The 21,650-nt window shown below is 39.2% G+C and overlaps 3 protein-coding genes across 6 annotated transcripts in view; 2 read left to right on the plus strand and 1 right to left on the minus strand.

The window, feature by feature from the left end:
* RXFP1 (relaxin family peptide receptor 1) overlaps positions 1-9,806 on the plus strand; it is a 64,710-nt gene extending 54,904 nt beyond the window's left edge. For all 4 annotated transcript variants that reach the window (XM_065877120.1, XM_065877119.1, XM_065877121.1 and 1 more), the window contains 4 exons: positions 611-840; positions 2,926-3,336; positions 4,035-4,253; positions 9,505-9,806. In XM_065877120.1, the coding sequence (XP_065733192.1) occupies positions 611-840; positions 2,926-3,336; positions 4,035-4,253; positions 9,505-9,806 (1,162 nt within the window). The remainder of the gene's footprint in view (positions 1-610; positions 841-2,925; positions 3,337-4,034; positions 4,254-9,504) is intronic.
* Positions 9,807-16,219: 6,413 nt separating this feature from the next.
* On the minus strand, positions 16,220-17,834 carry C5H4orf46 (chromosome 5 C4orf46 homolog). Its single transcript, XM_065878313.1, has 2 exons — positions 17,655-17,834; positions 16,220-16,375 (listed from the first exon to the last, which is right to left on the minus strand). Exons 1-2 carry the CDS (start codon positions 17,832-17,834, stop codon positions 16,220-16,222), a joined length of 336 nt encoding a protein of 111 aa, XP_065734385.1.
* A 429-nt stretch (positions 17,835-18,263) lies between these two features.
* ETFDH (electron transfer flavoprotein dehydrogenase) overlaps positions 18,264-21,650 on the plus strand; it is a 34,531-nt gene continuing 31,144 nt past the window's right edge. Inside the window, exon 1 of the mRNA XM_065877573.1 lies at positions 18,264-18,487. Within this exon, the coding sequence (XP_065733645.1) occupies positions 18,454-18,487 (34 nt within the window). The 5' untranslated portion in view covers positions 18,264-18,453. The remainder of the gene's footprint in view (positions 18,488-21,650) is intronic.

The following is a 21,650-nucleotide window of genomic DNA, read 5'->3' on the forward strand; positions in this document are numbered from 1 at the left end:
TAGTAATTACTGATCATCTCGGTGGTGTTTTATTAACAAGGGAGGTCTCTCTACTGATGAAAGAATTCACTCAACACACATTTATCGAACACCCTATTATGTACCAAACTCTAGTGTGAGGGTAAGCATGTTGTTAGCAAGTAGCTACAGATCACACAAATTCTATACTAGAAAAGCCATAGAAACACAGAGGACAAATTCTCTTCCCCTGGGCTTGAAAAAGAAAAATCAGTTGCAGCAACCATAGGAGTTATGTAACGGTGGATTTATTAACACATGCACTAAACACTGAAAACCCAGTGACAAGTTTCCTTGGGTGGATTGTCCTGATCACATGCTAACATTTGATTTATATTCTAAGACATGTCTAACACTTGTATGTTTATTACGTCTTTTTGCGGCTCTCACCCACACATTCTTTTAAAAACCAAGTTAATGAGAATTAAACTTAAGGTTAAATCTTCAGTATCCCTAATGTTTTACATTCATTCCTCTGAATCTCATATAAAGACGTTTTCTTTCTACTGAGAGAATGTAGAAAATAGATATGAATGTAGAGTGACACTGACTTCAGTTTAAAATCTTCTTTTCCCTTCTCTCTGCACGTCAGCTATTTTAAGAAGTTCCAGTACTGTGGCTATGCACCCCATGTTCGCAGCTGTAAACCAAACACCGATGGAATCTCATCTTTAGAGGATCTCTTGGCGAGCATTATTCAGAGAGTATTCGTCTGGGTTGTGTCTGCAGTTACATGCTTTGGAAACATCTTTGTCATCTGTATGCGACCTTATATCAGATCTGAGAACAAGCTGCATGCCATGTCGATCATTTCCCTCTGCTGTGAGTATTTCCTGGCTGAAGAGGAATAACAGTTTCAAAATATATGAAAGCGTTGCTATTAGACAATAAGTAACGAGAGCGGTAGAATTATGAGATTTTAAAAATCTCTCCCCTTTGCTTATATGTTGTTTTCACGTTCGCTACAATGAAAATAAAATTACTTTAGCGATAAGAAAGAAAATAAGTTTTTAAAATAAGAAAACTCAGCCACTTTACACAGATTAATGAAGGGCTCATTCATTAATTTTTTTCTCATAAAGAAGCTTTTGTTCATTTGCTTTCTTCTCTGACGAAGAAAGTGAATTTAATATTATTAAATAATTTATTTAAAATTATAAATAATATCTTTATTATTTAATAAAATAATATTTTATCAAAGCATGTAAAATCTTTTACTATAATCAAATTGGACCCTTTCATGGTTCCAGAGCTGTGTTTATTTCTTGTTTGAATGTCCAGTTCATGGATACTGACTTCAAATGTTGTTTTTCTGGTCTCTGAGCTTCTACATTCTTTTCCATTCATAATTTGAAATATTTAAATAAGAAAGTGTTTTAGGCAGTGTTAAATTTTTTAAGTTTTTGAAACGTGATTGCAAGGTATTATGTTAAATGAGGAATACAAAAATAAATTAATTAATTAAATAAAAGCAAGAAACCAGTCCTCAGGGTGTTTATAATCTTGGTCAAGTGGCCTATAATTTACCCATCCTACCTCAAGCAGGAATCAATCTATACGATGTTCTCCTTTACAAGTGCTGTGCCATGTCTTACCCTCGCCCTCACTCAAAGTAGAATGTCGAACTGTCTTTTCATTGCAAGCTACCCAAGAAACAGAACTCAGAAATGGTTTACTACTTTGTATTGTTAGCTACACAATTTTGAGTTTGCTCAATTTCCCTGATAAAGGCTGGAATATAACCTCGGTGTTTAAAGATTAGGGCCAGCCTTACGATGTATACCGTGATGTGACTTTAGGATCGTTGTATAGAATGCTTGCGCGGTCAAATAAAAAATCTCACCTACTCTCTGATATGTAATATCTGCTTGAAAAGCAAATACACCAAGAAGTGTATCACATTAACAGCTGATGTGGGGGATGGAGGAGTCTGAAAAGAGACAGAGAAAGATGTTCAGATGGGAAGAAAGAATCAGAGAGAACAGTTTTGCTTCGACCACCCCTGGGTGACTCATTGAAGCCCCTCAGAATTATACTGACTACAGAGCACTTCATAATTATTCACATCTTCAAAATGACAGACCTCAAAATTCATAGTCATTACTCTGCCATAGCAACTTCTGGATTACTTTCTCTGGGATTTTGAATGACTTAAGTTTCTTAAGCTGGGAGAATTTCCATGGAAGAGATGAACCAAATTATAACTTCCCAGTCTTGTCCCTAATTGAACGCTCGTGCATTTTACTCATTTACTCATTACTGCTAGGTGATGGGACTAGAACAGAAAGCAAAACAGACAAGACTCCTGCTCTTACAGACTGTGTGTTAGACGAAAACAGAGGAATGATCCATAATTGGCTGCAGAGGGTGCTCTAAGAGTGCTTCGCAGGGAGAGTTGATGAAGTGGTCCTTACCCATAAATGAACTCTTAGAATAAAACTTCCCTCCCCCGCCCCCAAGATACAAGGAACTTGGCTATTTGGGGCTAATATTAAAAATATTTCTGGGGCTTCCCTGGTGGCACAGTGGTTAAGAATCCGCCTGCCAATGCAGGGGACACGGGTTCGAGCCCTGATCCGGGAAGATCCCACATGCCGCAGAGCAACCGGGCCCGTGCACCACAACTGCTGAGCCTGTGCTCTAGGGCCCGCGAGCCACAAGTGCTGAAGCCCGTGCGCCTAGAGCCCGTGCTCCGCTACAAGAGAAGCCACCGCGATGAGAAGCCCGTGCACTGCAACGAAGAGTGGCCCCCGCTCGCCGCAACTAGAGAAAGCCCGCGCGCAGCAACGAAGACCCAAAGCAGCCAAAAATAAATAGATAAATACATTTTTAAAAAATTCTGCTTAATGATAATTCCATCTTACCTATTTATTTCTCTAAATTTGTGAAATTCACTGATCCCTGTAGGTGCCGACTGCCTGATGGGAATCTATTTGTTTGTGATCGGAGCCTTTGACCTGAAGTTTCGAGGAGAATACAACAAGCACGCACAGCTGTGGATGGAGAGTATTCACTGCCAGCTTCTGGGGTCCCTGGCCATTCTGTCCACAGAAGTATCAGTGTTACTTTTAACGTTTCTGACAGTGGAAAAATATATCTGCATTGTATATCCTTTCAGATGTTTAAGACCTGGAAAATGCAGAACCATTACAGTTTTGATTCTCATTTGGATTATCGGTTTTATCGTGGCTTTCATTCCACTGAGCAATAAAGAATTTTTCAAAAACTACTACGGCACCAATGGGGTATGCTTCCCTCTTCATTCAGAAGATACAGAAAGTACTGGAGCCCAGATTTATTCAGTGGCAATTTTTCTCGGTAAGAAACTCTGTATTAGAAGCCCTTTCATTCAAATGCTAGAATAAATCACAATCTGAATCTCATTATGCCTTTTAATATTTACAACTTTCTATTTCAGATCTTCTAACCAGAATGGACATTGAGGGTGGATTGTATCAGAATCCCCTAAAGGGATTATTTTTTCTAAATTACCACTTCATCATATTAATTCTTATATGATACACTTGAATGAAAGACAAGATGCTAAACACTTGCATTTCATGCAATCACCCTAATAATACTAAGCAAAACATATTTTAACTCTTTGCCTTTATCATATGAACAAAGTCAAAGTAGCCACACAAGTCTTTGGCTTGGGAGCAGACAACCAAGTATGTCCTCTTGTGAAAAATATTCTCAAAATATAACAAAGTAATTGAATTACCAAAAAAATTAACACAAGAGAGATTAATTTAATAAGCCCAAGATAGTCATTGAATCACTACAATCTAATTTTAATATGCCATTTTAAAAATAAACATTTCATCATTCTTATAGCTTCAACAATATTTAGAATTTTTTAATTAATGATTTTTGTGCCTTAGTAATTCTTACAAAGAACAAAAAACACATTGTGGTCTTTGTATCTTCTCCTTTACAATAGCAGCTAAGGGTATGTTTGCTTGTTCTGAAAGAATGTGCTTATTCATTAATCATCATCTTTGTGTTCTTTATAGGTATTAACTTAGCAGCATTTATCATCATAGTTTTTTCATATGCAAGCATGTTTTACAGCATCCATCAAAGTGCCATAACAGCAACCGAAGTACGGAATCAAGTTAGGAAAGAGATGATCCTTGCCAAACGTTTTTTCTTTATTGTTTTTACCGATGCATTATGCTGGATACCCATCTTTATACTGAAATTTCTGTCATTGCTTCAGGTAGAAATACCAGGTATGAATTTTTTCTTCCTGTAAAGAAATAAAAAATCTGTCCATTAATATTTGCCTTATATATTTAGGTGATTCTATGTTGGATGCATATACATTTATAATTGTTATATCCTTTTCTTGCATTGATCCCTTGATCATTAGGTAGTGTCAATCTTTGTCTCTTGTAACAGTCTTCCATTTAAAGTCTATTTTGTCTGATATGAGTATTGCTACTCTGGCTTTCTTTTGATTTCCATTTGCATGGAATACCTTTTTCCATATTTCTTCCTGATTCACTATTAGAAGTTTTTATATTTCTAGGAATTTATCCATTTCTTTTAAGTTGTACAATTTGTTGACATACAACTGTTAGTAGTATTCTCTGATGATTGTTTGTACTTCTGTGATATCAGTTGTAACTTCTACTTTTTCATTTCTAATTTTATTTATTTTGATCCTTTCTCTTTTTTTTCTTGATGAATCTGGCTAAAGATTTAGCAATATTTTATCTTTTCAAAAAATGAACACTTAGTTCCACTGATCTTTTTGACTACTTTTTAGTCTCTTATTTCTTTCTGCTCTGATCTTTATTACTTCCTTCCTTCTACTAACTTTGGGCCTTGTTTGTTCTTTTTCTAGTTCCTTTCATTAGAAAATTAGGTTGTCCATTTGAGATTTTTTTGTTTCTTGGCGTGTCCCTGAATCACTGTAAACTTCCCTCTTAGAACTGCTTTTGCTGTGTCTCATAGATTCTGGAGGGTTGTGTTTCTATTTTCATTCATCTTAAGGTAATTTTTTGTTTCCTCTTTGATTTCTTTGTTGACCCATTGGTTTTTTAGTAGCATGTTGTTTAGTCTACAAATTTGTGTTTTCCCACTTTTCTTCCTGTAATTCGCTCTTAGTTTCATACTACTGTGGTTGGAAAAGATGCTTGATATGATTTTAGCCTTCTTAAATTTACTAAGACTTGTTGTGTGGCCTAGCATGCGATTTATCCTGGAAAATGTTGTATGCACATTTGAAAAGAATGTGTAATTTCCTGTTTTTAATGGAATGTTCTGTAGATATTTATTAAGTCCAACTGGTATAATGTGTCTCTTAAAGCCACTGTTTCCTTATTGATTTTCTGTCTGGATGATCTAGCCCTTGATGTGTGTGGGGTATTAAAGTCTCCTACCATCTTCTAATACTGTCAATTTCTCCCTTCATGTCTGATAATATTTGCTTTACATATTTAGGTGCTTCTATGTTAGGTGCACATATGTTTACAAATGTTATAGCCTCTTCTTGGGTTTACCCCTTTATCATTATATAAGTGCCCTTCTATGTCTTTTGTTACAGACTTCTCTTTAAAGTCTATTTTGCCTGATATGTGTATTGCTAACCCAGCTCTCTTTTCATTTGCATTTGCATGGAATATTTTTTCCATCTCTTCAATTTCAGAATGTGTGTATCTTTGCTCTGAAGTGACTCTCTTGTAGCTAGCATAGAGATGGGGCTTGTTTTTTAATCCATTCATCCACCCTATGGCTTTTTATTGGAGCATTTAGTCCATTTACATTTAAAGTGGTTATTGGTAGGTATGTACTTATTGTCATTTTGTTACTTGTTTTCTGGTTGTTTTTGTAGTTCTGCTCTGTTCTTGTCTTCTTTTAGCATATTCCCTTGATTGTCCTTAGTGTTATATTTGGGTTCCTTTCCCTTTTTTGTGTGTGTATCTATTGTTGTTTCATGGTTTGTAGTTATCATGCCATATATATATATATATAATATATATATTATATAATATATATATTATATATATAATATATATATGTATACACACACACACAAACTGATAGTTAAGTTCAAATGCATTCTAAGAGCTCTACATTGTTATTCCCCCGTGTTATTTGTTTTGATATCATATTTTACATCTTTATATGTATCCCTTAACTGTTTATTGTAATTATAGTTGATTTTGACTTTACAAACTTTTGGTTTTAATCTTAGTACTAGCTCTTTTAAGTACTTGATCCACTGCCTTTACTCTATATTTGCCTTTAACAGTAAGATTTTCTTCCTTCATATATTTTACTTTTTATTACGGCCTTTTTTTTTTCACTTTAACGGTTCTTGTAAGGCTGGTTTAGTGGTGATGAATTTTTTTAGTTTTTGCTTGTTGGGAAACTCTTCTTTTTAAATACATCTTTATTGGAGTACAATTGCTTCCCAATGCTGTGTGAGTCTCTGTTGTACAACAAAGTGAATCAACCATATGCATGCATATGTCCCCATATGCCCCCCATCTTAAGCCTCCCTCCCACCCTCCCTATCCCACCCCTGTAAGTCACCACAAAGCACCGAGCTGATCTCACTGTGCTATGCGGCTGCTGCTCTTTCAATTCTGAATGATAACATTGCCAGGTACAGTATCCTTGATTACAGGTTTTTTCCTTTCTTTCAACACTTTAAATATATCATGCCACTCCCTTCTGGCCTGCAAATTTCTGCTGAAAAGTCAGCTGGTAGCCGTATGGGGTTTCCCTTGTATGTGACTCTTTGCCTTTCTCTTGCTGCCTTTAAAATTCTCGCTTTAACTCTTGCCATTTTAACTATTATATGTCTTAGTGTGGATCCCTTTGAGTTCATTTTGTTTGGGACTTTATGTGCTTCCTGGATCAGATGCTTCCTTCTTCAGGTTAAATTAAATAATTTTCAGCCATTATTTAATCAAATACATTTTTTGCCCCCTTCCTCTTTTCTCCTTCTGGGAACCCTATAATGCAAATGTTAGTACACCTGACGCTGTCTCTGAGGTCCTTTAAACTATCCTCATTTTTTTTAAATTATATTTTTCTTTTTGCTATTCTGATTGAGTGATTTACACTATTCTGTCTTCCAGGTCGCTAAGGATTCTTCTGTTTCATTCTTCTGTATCGCTTACTCTACTGTTGATACCCTCTAGTGTATTTTTCATTTCAGTGATTGCATTCTTCGGCTCTGATTGGCTCTCTTTTACATTTTCTGTTTCTTTGTTACAGTTGTGTGCTCCTCTAGTCCTTTCCCAAGGCGGGTGAACATTTTTATGACCATTGCTTTAAATTCTTTGTTAGGTAACTTACTTATCTCCACTTCTTTTGGTTTTTCTCCTGGGTTTTTATCTTGCTCTTTAATTTGGAAAATAGTCCTCTGTCATCTCATTTTGTTTGACTTTCTCTGTTTGTCTCTGTGAAATTAGGCAAAACAGTTGCCTATCCTGAGCTTGATTTGTGTCCTTATGTGGGAACAGCCCTATGCGGTCTGCACATGCCCAGTGGCTTTGGTGGGAGAGTTGAATCTGAAACAAACAGGGGCAAGGGTTTTCCTGGGGCATGTCAGGCCCGTCACCTTGGTGGGGGTTTGGGGGTTGGAGACGAAGGGGCTACAGTCAGAGCCCCATGTGAGCCAGGGCTTCTCCTGGGCCACTGGCAGCTGCTGCCTTGAGGGGTGGGGGGCTGGAGCCAGAGCATGGCGGGGGTTACAGCTTCTCCTGGTGCAAGCTGGAGGTTGCCACGTGTTCAATTTTTTCCACAAATGCCAAAAAACATAGTGACTATGGGAACAAAGGAACAATGATTCCAATAAATTATACTCACTGTGTTGAAATTCTGATAATCCCATGCTTAAGATGACCAGAAAGGAACACAGGTCAAAATGATTATCAAATAATTACTTCATTTTTTTTTTAGAACATAAGAAATTTTTCTTCCTGAAATACATAGCAATTTAGGGAACATTACCCCAGAGTGTGAGAGACGACAGAAGAAGGCACTCTTGATATTTAAAAATAAGGCGCATCACATTCATTAGGATGGCCGTTCTCAAAAACAGAAAACAACAAGTACCGGCAAGGATGTGGAGAAATTGGAACTCTTGTGCTGGTAGGAATGTAAAATGGCACAGCTGCTGTAGAAAACAGTATGGTGGTTCCTCAAAAACTTAAACATAGGATTACCGTGTGACCCAACAATTCTACTCCTGAGTATATACCCAAAAGAATTGAAAGCAGGGAATCAAACAGACATTCATACACCCATGTTCATGACAGCATTATTCACAGTAGCCAAAATATGGGAGCGAAACAACCCAAGGGTCCATCAGTGGATGGATGCTTAAAGCAAATGAGTTATATACACACAATGGGTTATTATTCAGCCTTTAAAGGGAGGAAATTCTGATACATGCTGCAACATGGATAGATTTTGAAAACATTATGCTACTGAAACAAGACAGTCACAAAAGGACAGATTCTGTAGGATTCCACTTATATGAGGTAATTAGTGTAGTCAAAGTCACAGGGACGAAAAGTTTGTGAATGGCGTTGTCAGGATTGGGGGGGGGGAGGGGGAGGGGAAGTGTTTAAAGGTACAGAGTTTCAGTGTGGGAAGATGAAAAAGTTTTGGAAATGGATGGTGGTGATGGTTGCACAACAATGTGAATGTAGTTAATGCCACTGAACTGTGCACTTAAAAATGGTTAAAATGGAAACGTTTATGTGATGTATATTTTACCACAATAAAAAAATGTATAAAATCCTGTTAGCTGTAAGTATACTGCAATATATATTCACACTTTAAAAATTTATAAACATACAACTTTAACTTTGCTTTATCCCATGGTTAGTGGCGATAGTGCCTTACATTTTATAAGTAAAAGAGGGAAGAGAGCATAAATTAAATTATAATAAATATCTGAGTATTAGGTAGTTGCATATATACTGCAGTAATTTTAAGATAAGGTTAGCCAAAGATGTTTTTACTGAAATAAGTATCTAGTCAAAAGCCTAAAACTGCATACGTGTTTTTCAAACCAAATAAATAGCAGAAATCTATTAAAGCTAAGTCTATATATCCTGAGAAATATCACATGTACTATCTAATAATTAAAACACTTGAAAAGGTATGATTCAAATACTAAACAATATTGTTTTTCCTAAGATGGAATCATATCTGAGTAATATATAATCACTTGGTAAAACACATTTCTACCCAATAGAATACTTTTGTTGATGTATTCGAGAAAAGCTACTTAGCAAAAAAACCTGGTTTTTGATAGTGTTAGCACCTCCCTCAAACACTGGCGTCCTGGAAACACGTACAGACTTGGTATTTAATTATATGACATCAAGGGGAAAAAATTAAGACTCAAAAGTCAGTGTGGGGGGCTGGGGGGTTAGGGGAAACAAGGACAAGGTGTCTCCATACCTTGTAAACATCTATAAACACTCAAGGAATTTCATTTTTCTCTTCCAGGTACCATAACGTCTTGGGTAGTGATTTTTATTCTGCCTATCAACAGTGCTTTGAACCCAATTCTCTATACTCTGACCACAAGACCATTCAAAGAAATGATCCATCAGTTTTGGTATAACTACAGACAGAGAAGATCTATTGACAGCAAAGGAAGTCAGAAGACATATGCTCCATCGTTCATCTGGGTAGAAATGTGGCCCCTGCAGGAGATGCCTTCTGAGCTAATGAAGCCAGCTCTTTTCACAGACCCCTGTGAACTATCACTCATTTCTCAATCAACTAGACTCAATTCCTATTCATAACCAACTGAAACCTATTTCTACACAGAGAATATTGTGGGATGCTTTATGATGGATTTATTAGTATAAAATAAATGCCACAAAATAATTTATAATAACAGCTAAAATAAATTAGCTTACATGGACATGAGGTTATTTGGGAAAAAATCAAAATGGCTGATGCCCATGTAAAGGGAAATAAATTATATTGATAATGTGTATAAACTGGTACATATTTTGGATAGGAAACTAAGAGAAATCTACTTCACGGTTCATTCATTCTTTTACCATGCATTTATTGAGTACCCACTGTGTGCATGGCACTGCAGTAAATTCCTGGGAGTAGACAGTATAGAATCTTTTCAATTTGCAATGTTAAGTTGTATTTAACTACAAGAATATAAAAAGTCCATCTGCAGCTCCTAGTTTAAGGTAGAGCTTTGTCTGTCTTGCTTACCAGCAAAAGTGAGAATCACAGACACTCTTAAATAAAGGTTTACGGTTTTGGAATAATCAGTATACTAGCATCAGAAAAAATGTCTGATTATTAGCAAAGTACAGACATTTTGTTTTAAGAACTCATCTTACCTCTCTTCAAGTATGTATACTTGAGAGCCAATAAACATATTTATTACTATGAAAAAAGAGCTCTGATATTAACTCAAAACAGCATCTCTCTGTCACTTCCTTCCCAGTTGTCTTTTTGCTTTAAATGAGTACCATTATATGAGATCATAAAAAGAGAATAAAAGTATGGCAAAGGAATGAATCAGAAAAGCTAGAACAAGGATAGACATTTAGATCTGTGGAACAGAAGTGAGAGTCCAGAAATAAAACCCTCATATTTAACAGTCAGTTGATGTTCAACAAAGATGCCAAGACAATCAAATGGGGAAAGAACAGTTTTTTCAACAAATGGTGCTGGGACAACTGGATATCCATATGCAAAATAATGAATTTGGACCCCTACCTTGCACCGTATACAAAAGTTTACTCAAAACAAATCGACGACATAAATATGACATGAATCACTTAGAAGAAAATATATGGGAAATCTTCCAAACCCTGGATTTGGCAATGGATTCTTAGATATAACAACAAAAGCATGAGCAACAAAAGGAAAAAAAATGGATAAACTGGGCTTCATCTAAATTAAAACCTTTTGTGCATTAACAAACATTATTAAAAGAAGTGAAAAGACAATCTTCAGAATGAAAGAAGTTTCATTCATATATCTGAGAAGGGTTTAATGTCCAGAATATATAAAGAACTCTTATAACTCAACAAAAAAGACAAGCAACCCAATTTATTAAATGGGCAAAGGACTTGAATAGACTTTTCTCCAAAGAAGATTCATAAATGGCCAATAAGCATGTTCAATATCACTAATCATTAGGAAAATACAAATTAAACTATAATGAGATAACACTGCACGTACTAGGAGGGCTATAATTTAGAAAAACAAAAACAGAAAATAACAAGTATTGGCAAGGACGTGGATATTGAAAACCTTTCTACATTGCTGGTCAGAATGTAAAATGATGCAGTCACTGTAGAAAACAGTTTGGTGATTCCTCAAAAGCTCATCATAGGGCTTCCCTGGTGGCGCAGTGCTTGACAGTCCGCCTGCCAAGGCAGGGTACATGGGTTCGTGCCCCGGTCCGGGAAGATCCCACATGCTGCGGAGCGGCTGGGCCCGTGAGCCATGGCCGCTGAGCCTGCGCGTCCGGAGCCTGTGCTCCGCAACGGGAGAGGCCACAACAGTGAGAGGCCCACGTACCAAAAAAAAAAAAAAAAAAAAAAAAAAAAAGCTTATCATAGTATTCCCATATGATATAGCAATTCATTCTTGGGTATAAACCCAGAAGAAAACAGGACTCAGATCCTTGTATTCAGATACTCATCATAGCATTATTCACAGCAGCCAAAAGATGGAAACAACCCAAGTGCCCGTGAACTGACGAACAGATAAACAAACTGTGGTGTATACATATGATGGAATATTATTCAGCCATAAAAGGAATAAATTCTGACACATGCTATAACACAATGAACGCGAATAAACCAGGCACAAAAAGTTCAAATGACTGTATGATTCCATTTACATGATATATCTAGAATAAGCAGATTCATAGAGACAAAGTAGATCAGAGGTTACTGAGGTGGGAGGGTTGGGGAGATGATGCCTCAGAAGTACAGAGTATCTTCTTGGGCAAAAAGAAGTTCTAAAATTGATTGTAGCGGTAGATAAACAACTCTGCGGTTATATGAAAAGCCACTGAATTGTACACTTTAGATGGGTGAATTTTATGGTATGTAAATTATATCTCAATAAAGCAGTTAAGGGAAAAGAAAAAAAGGGCCATAATGCACTGATTCAGGACCTGAACTTCAGGGGGAAAAGATCCGCATGTTTTACTCTATAGGACACTTTTACTCTACAGAGAAAGTCATCAGGGGATGAATTTACCTTCTGTTCATGTGGTCGGCAAGTTCATCAGATACTTTTTAGCTCCGAACTATTGAAATTTTTTGCTTTCATAATTTGAAAACATTACACAGGAATAAAATGTTTTCAGGTAGTTTTAAATACCCCCCATGTCTGAAACATGAAAATGTCTGAAACATGAAATGTCTGAAACATGAAAATACTGGAATCAAATGTCTGAAACATGAAAATACTGGAATCAAAAACATAACAAATTTATTGAATAATTATATAGATTTCTTTTGAAAATAAACTACCCGAACTTTAATTCTGTTAAAAATATGGCTTGTCTGAGTCATTTCTGTTCTTACACGGAATGATACCAATGTTTTCCACATGAAGAATGTGGTAGGCTTTCAACAAATGTGTATATATATATATATATATATATATATATATATATGTTTACATATATAAAGAGATTTATTATAAGGAATTGGCTCGTGTGATTATGGAGGCTGGCAAGTCCAAAAACCTGCAGAGCCAATGTCCTAGTTCAAGTCCAAAGGCCAGAAGCTCTGTAGAACCAGGAAAAGCTAATGTCTCAGTTCACAGGTCATCAGGCAGGAAGAGCTATGTTTCCAAGGCCTTCGACTGATTGAATGAGGCCCACCCAGATTATGAAGGGCAATCTGTTTTACTCAGGCTACCAATTTGTTAATCTCATCCAAAAATGCCCTCACACAAGCACCCAGAATGTTTGGCCAAAATATATGGGTAACCTGTGGTCCAGCCAAGTTGACACATAAACCATCGCATGGGAAGAGTAAATAAAATCACAACCTTGAATATTAATAGGTCTAACCAAAAGCTAGGTAGCTAGGTATGTTATAGATAAGCATATTAGTTTTGGTGTCAGAGGCCCTCAGGCAAATTATTTCATCTCAGCCTGTTTTCTATTCTGTAGGTAGGAATAACATCACTTTCCTCAGAGAGCTAATATGGTTACATGAAATAATGTCTATAAAGCTCCCAGCATACTGTCTGATGCATATTTCATACTAGGAACTTTTGAAACTAAATACACTATTTTAATGCTAAAAACTCCATCTTATTGACTTCAGCCTCTTGAGGCTTTTAAAAGTTTACATCAGTCAGAATAATAAATTGTCTGAGGTTTGTATAGAGCTGGCAATGAGCTCCTAAGTTTAAATTTTTTTCTGAAGTCTTTAAGAAATGTTTATGCTCTGAGCTCTTCCCCAATCTCTCCCATGAAGCAGAGCAAAAAGAAATATAAAACGGGATGATTTTCTTTAAAAGCCACTCTTGAAAATAAGATGAACTTCTCTGTGGACCCTACCGGGCAACAGAAACTATAAGCAGAGCGGAGCTGCAGGCCTGTGAGCTCCAACATTAGCAGCTATAAGTTTGGTAGAGGAATTAACTAAAGTGTCCATAGACGGCTCAGTGCCTAAAATCAGGGTTAGCCCAAGCTGATGGCAATGAAATAAAATTAGAAATCAACTAACATGCTTTTTCTAACTTAAAAAAAACATACATGGGGGAGGCAGGGAGAGGAACTCACACAAAAACCAAAGTAGTACAGATCACACTCATGATACAGCCAAAACAGGGGAAGTTACAGGGGATCTTAGCTTGAGATCAAGCAAATAGATCAAAAGAATAGAGAGCTCAGACTGAGGCATTTATATGGCAATCGAATGACATGTAGCATTTGAAACATGGTATTTGGAGGAACACCTATACACATACAAAACAAGACCCGAAAATTAAACTATAAGCAAAAAGAAATTCAGGTGGATTAAACACCTAAACATTAAAAACAAACTTTTTTAACTTTTGGAAAGACATATAGGAGAGCATCTTTATAACATTTCCTAGACAAGACCCAGAAAACACTATTATGAAAGATTGGTGAGATTAAATTAAAATGAAAAACGTTTATTCAAGGAGACTCTATAATCAAATATAAAAATAAACCACAGACTACAAAAGATGGTTGAAACATACATAATGGATCATTAGTTAGTATTCAAAATATGTAATACCTACAAATCCATAAGGGAAACACAAAACATAACAGAAAAATGGACAAAAGGTATGGTCTGGGAAATCACACTGCATTTCCTCAATAGGCTGGTACTTACACAAGTCAGCACTATTCAACGTGGGAGACTCTACAGGGCCATGGGTTTCAGGAGAGAGAAGACCACTGGGGCCCTCTGGAGGCTGGATACTACATACACAAAATAGTAGTTTTTTTTTTTAAACTGAAGTATAGTTGATTTACAGTATTAGTTTCAGGACAGTACTTTGCAGTGTTATGAAAACGTGTATACGTATGAAAAATACAAGAACGCAAACCAGAATATGTACCACCTCTAGGACAGTGGTTATCTCTGGGGAGAGAAGAAGGGGATGGGATCAAAGAGGTAACAAAACAAGCTTCAAATGCATCTAACATTTACATACATGCATAGATCTGAAGAAAACATACCAAATGCTAATTCAGTAAATCCACACGGTGAGAATACATGGGTGTTCTTCAAATCATTCACCTTTCCTGTTAGGTTTGAAATATTTCAGTAAAAAGTTTTAAAATAATGAACCCAAAGAAATGGAAATAACATTTGGTTTAAACAAAAGTTTATTTTTGTACATTTTAAAAATTGCAATTTTCATGACACATAAGAAAAACAGTTTTCTAATATCAAAACAAGCATCTCTTTGGTATAGGAACACACCATATGTGTTATCCTTAACTTAAAAAAATTAATCACAAACCATGACCTAATATGCTAAACAAAACTATCCTTTGCCCATCCATGTGTCCCCTTTCACAGGCCCATTGTGGGGCTTGGGAACACAGTTCTGTACATACCTCCTTACCTACAAAGAAGTAAGATACTGTATCGGAGGCATCCAGAAAGTTACACAGCAAGAGAATTAGTTGGTTCAGTCACTGACATATATGACACAAACCCATCAAAAAAGAGAAAGAGAGAGAGAGGGAGCGCAATGTAAGATACGGGACAAGTGAAATAGAACACTGTCATGAAGATCGAATAATAGGAAAATAATTACACCATTTAAATTTGATGCATTTTTAAAAAGTAACTTGTTTAGAATTATTATATTTAGAATTTAGAATTATTACTTGCCAAGCTCCAAAATAATACAGAGCCACAATTTTGATAAGGCACTTTAAAGAGAGCAAACATATAACAACATCAAATATGAGAAATATCCATAAAAGCAGTTAACCTTAGGAAAAAAAATAGGCATTCTTTCAAGACAGGATTCAGTAAAAGCTTTTTTGGAAAGCATCATAGAAGGGTGAAAAATATTTATCATATATTTTAAAAAGCTGTCAACAGTTAAAGGTCAAAATCCTGTTTTAAAAAAAAGATGACATTTTCCTTCAGGTCAATGAGGTTCTGACTCAAATACCTTTTTGAAAACCAATTATGATCTTTATGCTAAAAACAGGAAGAAAAAACAGATTTTAATTACGCTGTCAACTCTTATTCATCAAACATTTAGGGATTGTTGTGTAACAGACTTCTAGCTGCTGGACATATATAAGTAATAAGACACAATCATTGGTTCTAGGGAACTTAGCCTAATGGAGCTGAATCTAACATTGGTCCATATAATAAAGCTCGACTTCAAACTCTGCCAGTTTTGGTATCTTCTTGCAAACTGAAGAGAATAATGGTCCACCTGCTACTGGTAGCACTGTGGCGTTATTAATAATATCTACTGATTAAATTAACTTCCATAGAAGAATCTTTGAAAGTTTAGAGAACAGAAAATGCTTAAAGATAAACGGGCCAGCATCAAAAATAACATCATATTCTGTTTTCACAAAATGAAGAAAACCAAGAAAAATTTCATCTTCTGTATACAGAACTGCTGGTGATTATCCTATCCACACGGTACGTGTGCACACATCATAAATGAGGTGGTATGGATTATTACAGTCACATCAGTTGTCAGGCTTCAAGGAATCGTAGCCTTCTTTCAAGAGGTCCCGCCATGTTCTAAGGAAACGTGCATTTTCTGTACATTTGAAGGCAAGCTCTTCCACTTGAGCTGATACAGCAGATGCAGCTTCAAGAAGTTTGGTTAATGAAAATGCTGCCTGAAATTATATATAAAAAAAAAAAGTCAAACAATAGAAGCTTTTTTTTTAAAATTCTCTCTGCATCTTATAAACCAACCTGAAAATAACTTAGAACCTCGAATCCAATGCCCAAGTTATTTTCTTTCAAAGTAAAAAAATCTACAAACTAAAACATCAGCTCTTTCGTGGATCCTAAGAAATTTTCTTTTTTTTAAAATTTAGTTGCTTCTTTGCTTGCACCGGGTCTTAGTTGCAGCAGGCAGGCTCGTCTCTGGGGCACGCGGGCTCACTAGCTGCGCAGCGCCGGCTCTACAGCGCGCGGCTCAGATGCCCAGGTGGCACGCGGGATCTTAGTCCCCAGACCAGGGCTCGGGCCCGCCTCCGCTGCGTTGCAAGGCGGATTCTTAACCACTGGACCACCCGGGAAGTCCCAGAAGTTCTTCTATATGAAGTTTTGAGGAAGTATGTCTGCGAGAAAGATAATCCATGACGGATGAGACATGAGCACTCAGCATTTTTTTTCGTTGAAAATACACTAGAGTCTCATTTAGCTCAACAAGAAGCCTTGGGCCCGTTGACACCAAGTACCAGAAGTATCTGAAGGTCTTATGACACAGCTCTTACTGATACGTGGGTACCAAGGGCCGTGCTCCACTGTCTTTACCTGTGAACGCGTCAGGCCGTGAAAACGTACAGACCAAAGAACAGACCCTCAAGTTACACATCCGCACTGCATTCTACGCGCTCACTTGGAACCAGCCTGCTCAGCAGAGAAACTGCTGCAGCACTCTCGCCATCTTCTAGAACAACAAATACCGACTGAGCAACGAGACATTAACGGAGTTCACTCCGCAGTTTGTGATCTGCACGGGAGGGTCTCCCAGTTAAGACACACCCTACACTTGACCTTAAATCCTGAAACCGGGACCCCTCGGGGAGGAGGGGTTTGGAAATTGGAGGTTCAACAGAAGCCGTCCAGACCCGGCGTCCCAGCAGACACCTGACTGGGTCCGCCCGTACAGATAATCGCCTTGTCAGCGGGCTCTGGGCAGGCGGCCAACCGGGACGGGGGCGCCTTAAGTCCCGGCAGAGGGATCACGCCTGGCCCTCAGCCCCGCAGACGAGGTGGGGCGGGCGATGCGAACTGCGCAGTTTCGGGTTACAGCGCCGGACGGGAACCCGGCAGCCGAGCACGAAGAAGCCCCGGCGCGGGCGCGGCGCGGGAGGGATGCCCGGGACTCCCGACGCGGATCCTGAACACGGGCGGGACCAGCCCGGACCCGCCGGCCGCACTCACGTCTCCGATCTGCAGCTCCACCTCCTCCAGCGGGTCCACTGGCCGGCCGCTGTTCCTGTTCGGAACCGTCCGGCCCAAACCCCCCGGGGTGCCGGGGGAAGATGCTGAAGACGCGTCTGAAGACGAGGCAGAGGAGGGCGGCGGCTGCGGGGAAAGCCGCAGCTCCTCCGGGTCCGCCATGGAGAGGGCTGGGGGTGGGACGGCACCTCGGTGGCCGAACGGATGATACCAACCGACTTTCAACCGCTCGCGCCTAAATCCCAGCTGGCCCGCCTCCTCGCAGCTCTCGGCCCCGGGCCGCGAAGCCCTGTCACTTTCCCGGCACAGCCAATCAGGTGCCAATGAGTGCGCCTCGGGCAGCTCTGCGCTCCCGGAGCGGAAGACAACACCTCCCAGGGTGCCGTGCGCGCCGCTCCGCCCCACCTTCTTGGCACTGCGCGCGCGAAGCACCCTGGGATTGGTGGTCTCGGCCCCCAAGAGCTCCGGCGGCCTCCGCGCGCCCCGGTGAGAGGCCGCACCGCCTGCAGCCGCGGGCGGCGCCGGGACTTGGAGTCTCTTCCCTTGCCCCCTCAGTCCGTGACCCGGAAGCACTGCCTTCGTCGCGTCTCGCGCGGCGTCAGTGCACAGCAAGAGGGAGGCGGGAGCGCCGTGAAGGCGGAGCAGTCGCTGAGGAGGGAGGCGGAGTCTCCGCGCGTGCAGGCGGGCGATGGCGCCCCCCGTGGCCTAGAGGTCGCGCGCCCGGGCGAGCCGAGCCCGAGCTCCTCCTGCGGCGTCCGCCCCCGTACCGACTGCAGTGAACATGCAGGTGCCGCTGGCCAGGCTGGCCTGCCCGGGTGAGCGGGGTCTGCGCGCGCGGGTGAGGGGAGCGAGGTCGCGGGGCAGCCCGGGCCCGCGTCGTTGGGTGGAACCAAGGCAGAGGTCGTGCGGTCAGCGCCCGGCGGACCCTGGATTCCTCCCCGGCTTCCTCCCCGGCTCGTCCAGCTGCAGAGTTGACAGCTAACTAGGCCAGAGGTCACGGGCGGAGGAAACTTGTCAGCACGGCGCCGCCGCGGAATCTCCCCGAGCGCCAGTGCTGAGCCCCCTCCCGAAGCCCAGGCGTTTTCTGTTGCCGAGTTGGAAATGGGTAAACTAACATTTGCACAGCTTTTCCCCTTGGTCTTCAGCTGGCTGGCGTCTTGGCAGTCGTCCTACTCCTTTCTTAAGAATTTGAACCGTTCTGCCACCAGCAGTAACTTTCAAATGCTGCCCAAGTGACCGGAGTGGATCTGGGGCCAGGAATTTTTCTGCGTTGCCTGAAATTAACTCTAGGGCTTTTCGTGTCATGGTTGCCCCTAGAACCGTCAGGATGACTTGGTAAAATAGCTCATTACCCGCCCCCCCTTTCACTTAAGAAAAAAAAGTAGAATGATGCAGCGGGATGGGTTTGGTTTTGTTTTATTTTACTTAAAAACAAAAGAACGGTTAAAAAGTCAAAAAAAAAAGTTTACTCCAGGATATTGAATTCTCCCACAACGGACTTAGTTTTTATCTTTAGTTTCTTTAAATTAATTTGTGGTTATACAATAAACAGGTGTACCTATTGCAAAGTCAACGAATTTCATGAAATTAGAATTGTCAGATTCGGCCATCGTGGATTAAGTAGTTAGGATTTCATTTTAAGTTTCTATACCTCGTGCGTGTATTACTACACCTAACGGGTAAGTATTGTTGACTGAAAAAAAAAACGCACAACCTAAAGATTGCGAATTACGTTTTATTCGCAGACACACTGAGCACTTAAGCCCAGGAGACAGCCTCTTCAGATAGCTCTGAGGGACTGTTCTGAAGAGGTCAGGGAGAAGCCAAGATGCAGAGGAGTTTTTGTAAAAACAAAGCCAGGTAGTTGGAACATGAAAAGATTACTGCTCCTTAGTGAAAACCAGATATCTCAAGTTAATGGATTCAGCATTTTGCCAGGTATGGGAAGATGCAAGGGTCTGGCCTCATTGAACTCATTCCTTTGATGTGCACCTTTGCTCTCTGGGGCCAGTGTCCTGCTTCTCTCCATCCTGAATCCCCCCAGGGTGCACAGCTGGGACAGCTGCAGTGGCTGAGGGCTTGATGGCTCCACATCCTTTGTTTACTGAGATGGCAGGTGACATTCTTTGTCCACAGCGCCTCCTCTTACTCATAAATTTGACCAATGTTTGGGAGTCATTTCATGACCAGTTTTTGTCCCATGGTGCTAGGAGGGCTCATTCCTGGATCAGGCGAAGATTCTGTTGAGAGGCCACCCAATGTGTTATTTTGGGGATTGGGCCCTGTTGGTAATCTAAAATTCCCTGCAGCACCTGTCTTACTAGTTGATGACGATCCAGGAGCTGTTTTCCCTTGTTACTTCTTCCCATATCTAAAGTTGCACTGTTACAGTTATTCTAGAGTTATGTATGTGATCAGCTGTCTTAAGACATCATTGATTTTGTTGGAGGCCTGGTTACACATTAGGTAATGCAAGAGAAAGCAATCTTATAAAATAGACAGGATATAAATAATACAGCTAATAACATTAGTAAGGTCAGAGTGCCGCAGAGAGAGGGACAAGTCATAAGTAATTTGAAACTAACAAGAAAGCAAATTAAAACAATGATTAGTATAACTAGTTGTAATCTGGTCGAAATAAGCCATCAAGTCCCCAGGGGAGCCAGCTGGAGAAGCCAAATTCTGGAGGGATCAGGTAGAGAGAAAAAGAAATGTTTCATCTTTGTTTACAAAGGTATACTTCATCAACTTGGGGTAAGTGTAAGAGGAAAGGTTTTCCAGCTCAGTGGTATGATCTAAAAGTTGTCAGAAACTTGTATTTGTCAAATAGTCCTTTTTGTAAATCTTCTTGAAGATCTTCATTATATAAAAGCATCAGAGTAAAACAATGATTGTCTAAAAACGACAAAAGACTTAATATGGCATGGTTAAAGATCTGATTACAATGCAGTTGACAAGAAACTTGGATATTTCTGTGACAAACAACATTTTAAGATAATAACTAGAATTATGAGTGATAGCATTATACCAAGACATATCAGACTTTTAGGAATTCTTTACAAATTTTGGAATATCTATATGAATGACATCTAACCTTAGAAGGTATTATCACCACTTATTTGACAGTGTTTCCCATGTACGTTAACATAAATAAACTTAGTTTAATATCTCTCTTCAAGATATCTCAGGATTCCTTTGAAGCATCTCAGAGTTAGCTGGGGGTCAGAAGAACTTTAGTTAGAAATTTCGATTTGGGAAGTTTGTCAAAAGTATCAAAAAGGTTTCAAAACACTTGGTCAAATAGGATCATAGGTCGCTGTGAAACAACACTTAATTCACTTAACGAAAGTGACAAAATACTTCAAAAGCAAATCACTTAGAGTCACAGAAACTCAATCTCTTATCAAAAGCAGTGAAAACTTTGTTCTCTTAACAGAGAGAGGAACCAAGTCCGTTCCTACATCAGCCTATTTTTAATAACAAAATCCATTTACCTAATTAAATTTAATCTAATCCCAGCCTGACCATGTCCAGAACTCCTTTTCAGGGCTCCCTTTCTGCAAACCTTCCACATCTTTCTGTGTTCATATTAGTTTGTTCCTTAATTTTTTTAAGGAATTTTTTTAAGGAGAAGTAAATTTCTCTAGGACAAAATCACCCTTCTTTTCCCAACAAATTCATTTCTATTCTTCATATCTTCTTTTGCTGAGAACATACATCCTACTTTCCTAGCACACTGAAATGTTTCCCTTGATATTTTTAGTAGCTTTGATTACATATTACAGTTTTAACCCTTAAAAACCTTAATCTTTAGCAAAAACTGAAAAGGAGCAAGTGATTATGAACTGTTTGTTCACAAACAGCATTTCCTGGTTTGAATATTCTGTAACCTCTAGAAACATACATCTTCTCATAGCATAATTTCTTTCCTCAGTGTGGTACAAGACATGTGTCCAATAAACCCAAACATCTTTAGTT

The sequence above is a fragment of the Phocoena phocoena genome, chromosome 5, assembly GCF_963924675.1.
Source record: "Phocoena phocoena chromosome 5, mPhoPho1.1, whole genome shotgun sequence".
Classification (NCBI taxonomy): Eukaryota; Metazoa; Chordata; class Mammalia; order Artiodactyla; family Phocoenidae; genus Phocoena; species Phocoena phocoena.

Excerpts from the sequence above, each read along its gene's own strand:
- C5H4orf46 (XM_065878313.1), bottom strand. The coding sequence starts at position 17,834 with ATGGCGGACCCGGAGGAGCTGCGGCTTTCCCCGCAGCCGCCGCCCTCC. Across the intron at positions 16,376-17,654 it reads TGGAGCTGCAGATCGGAGAC|GCAGCATTTTCATTAACCAA; the intron begins GTGAGTGCGGCC and ends ATATAATTTCAG.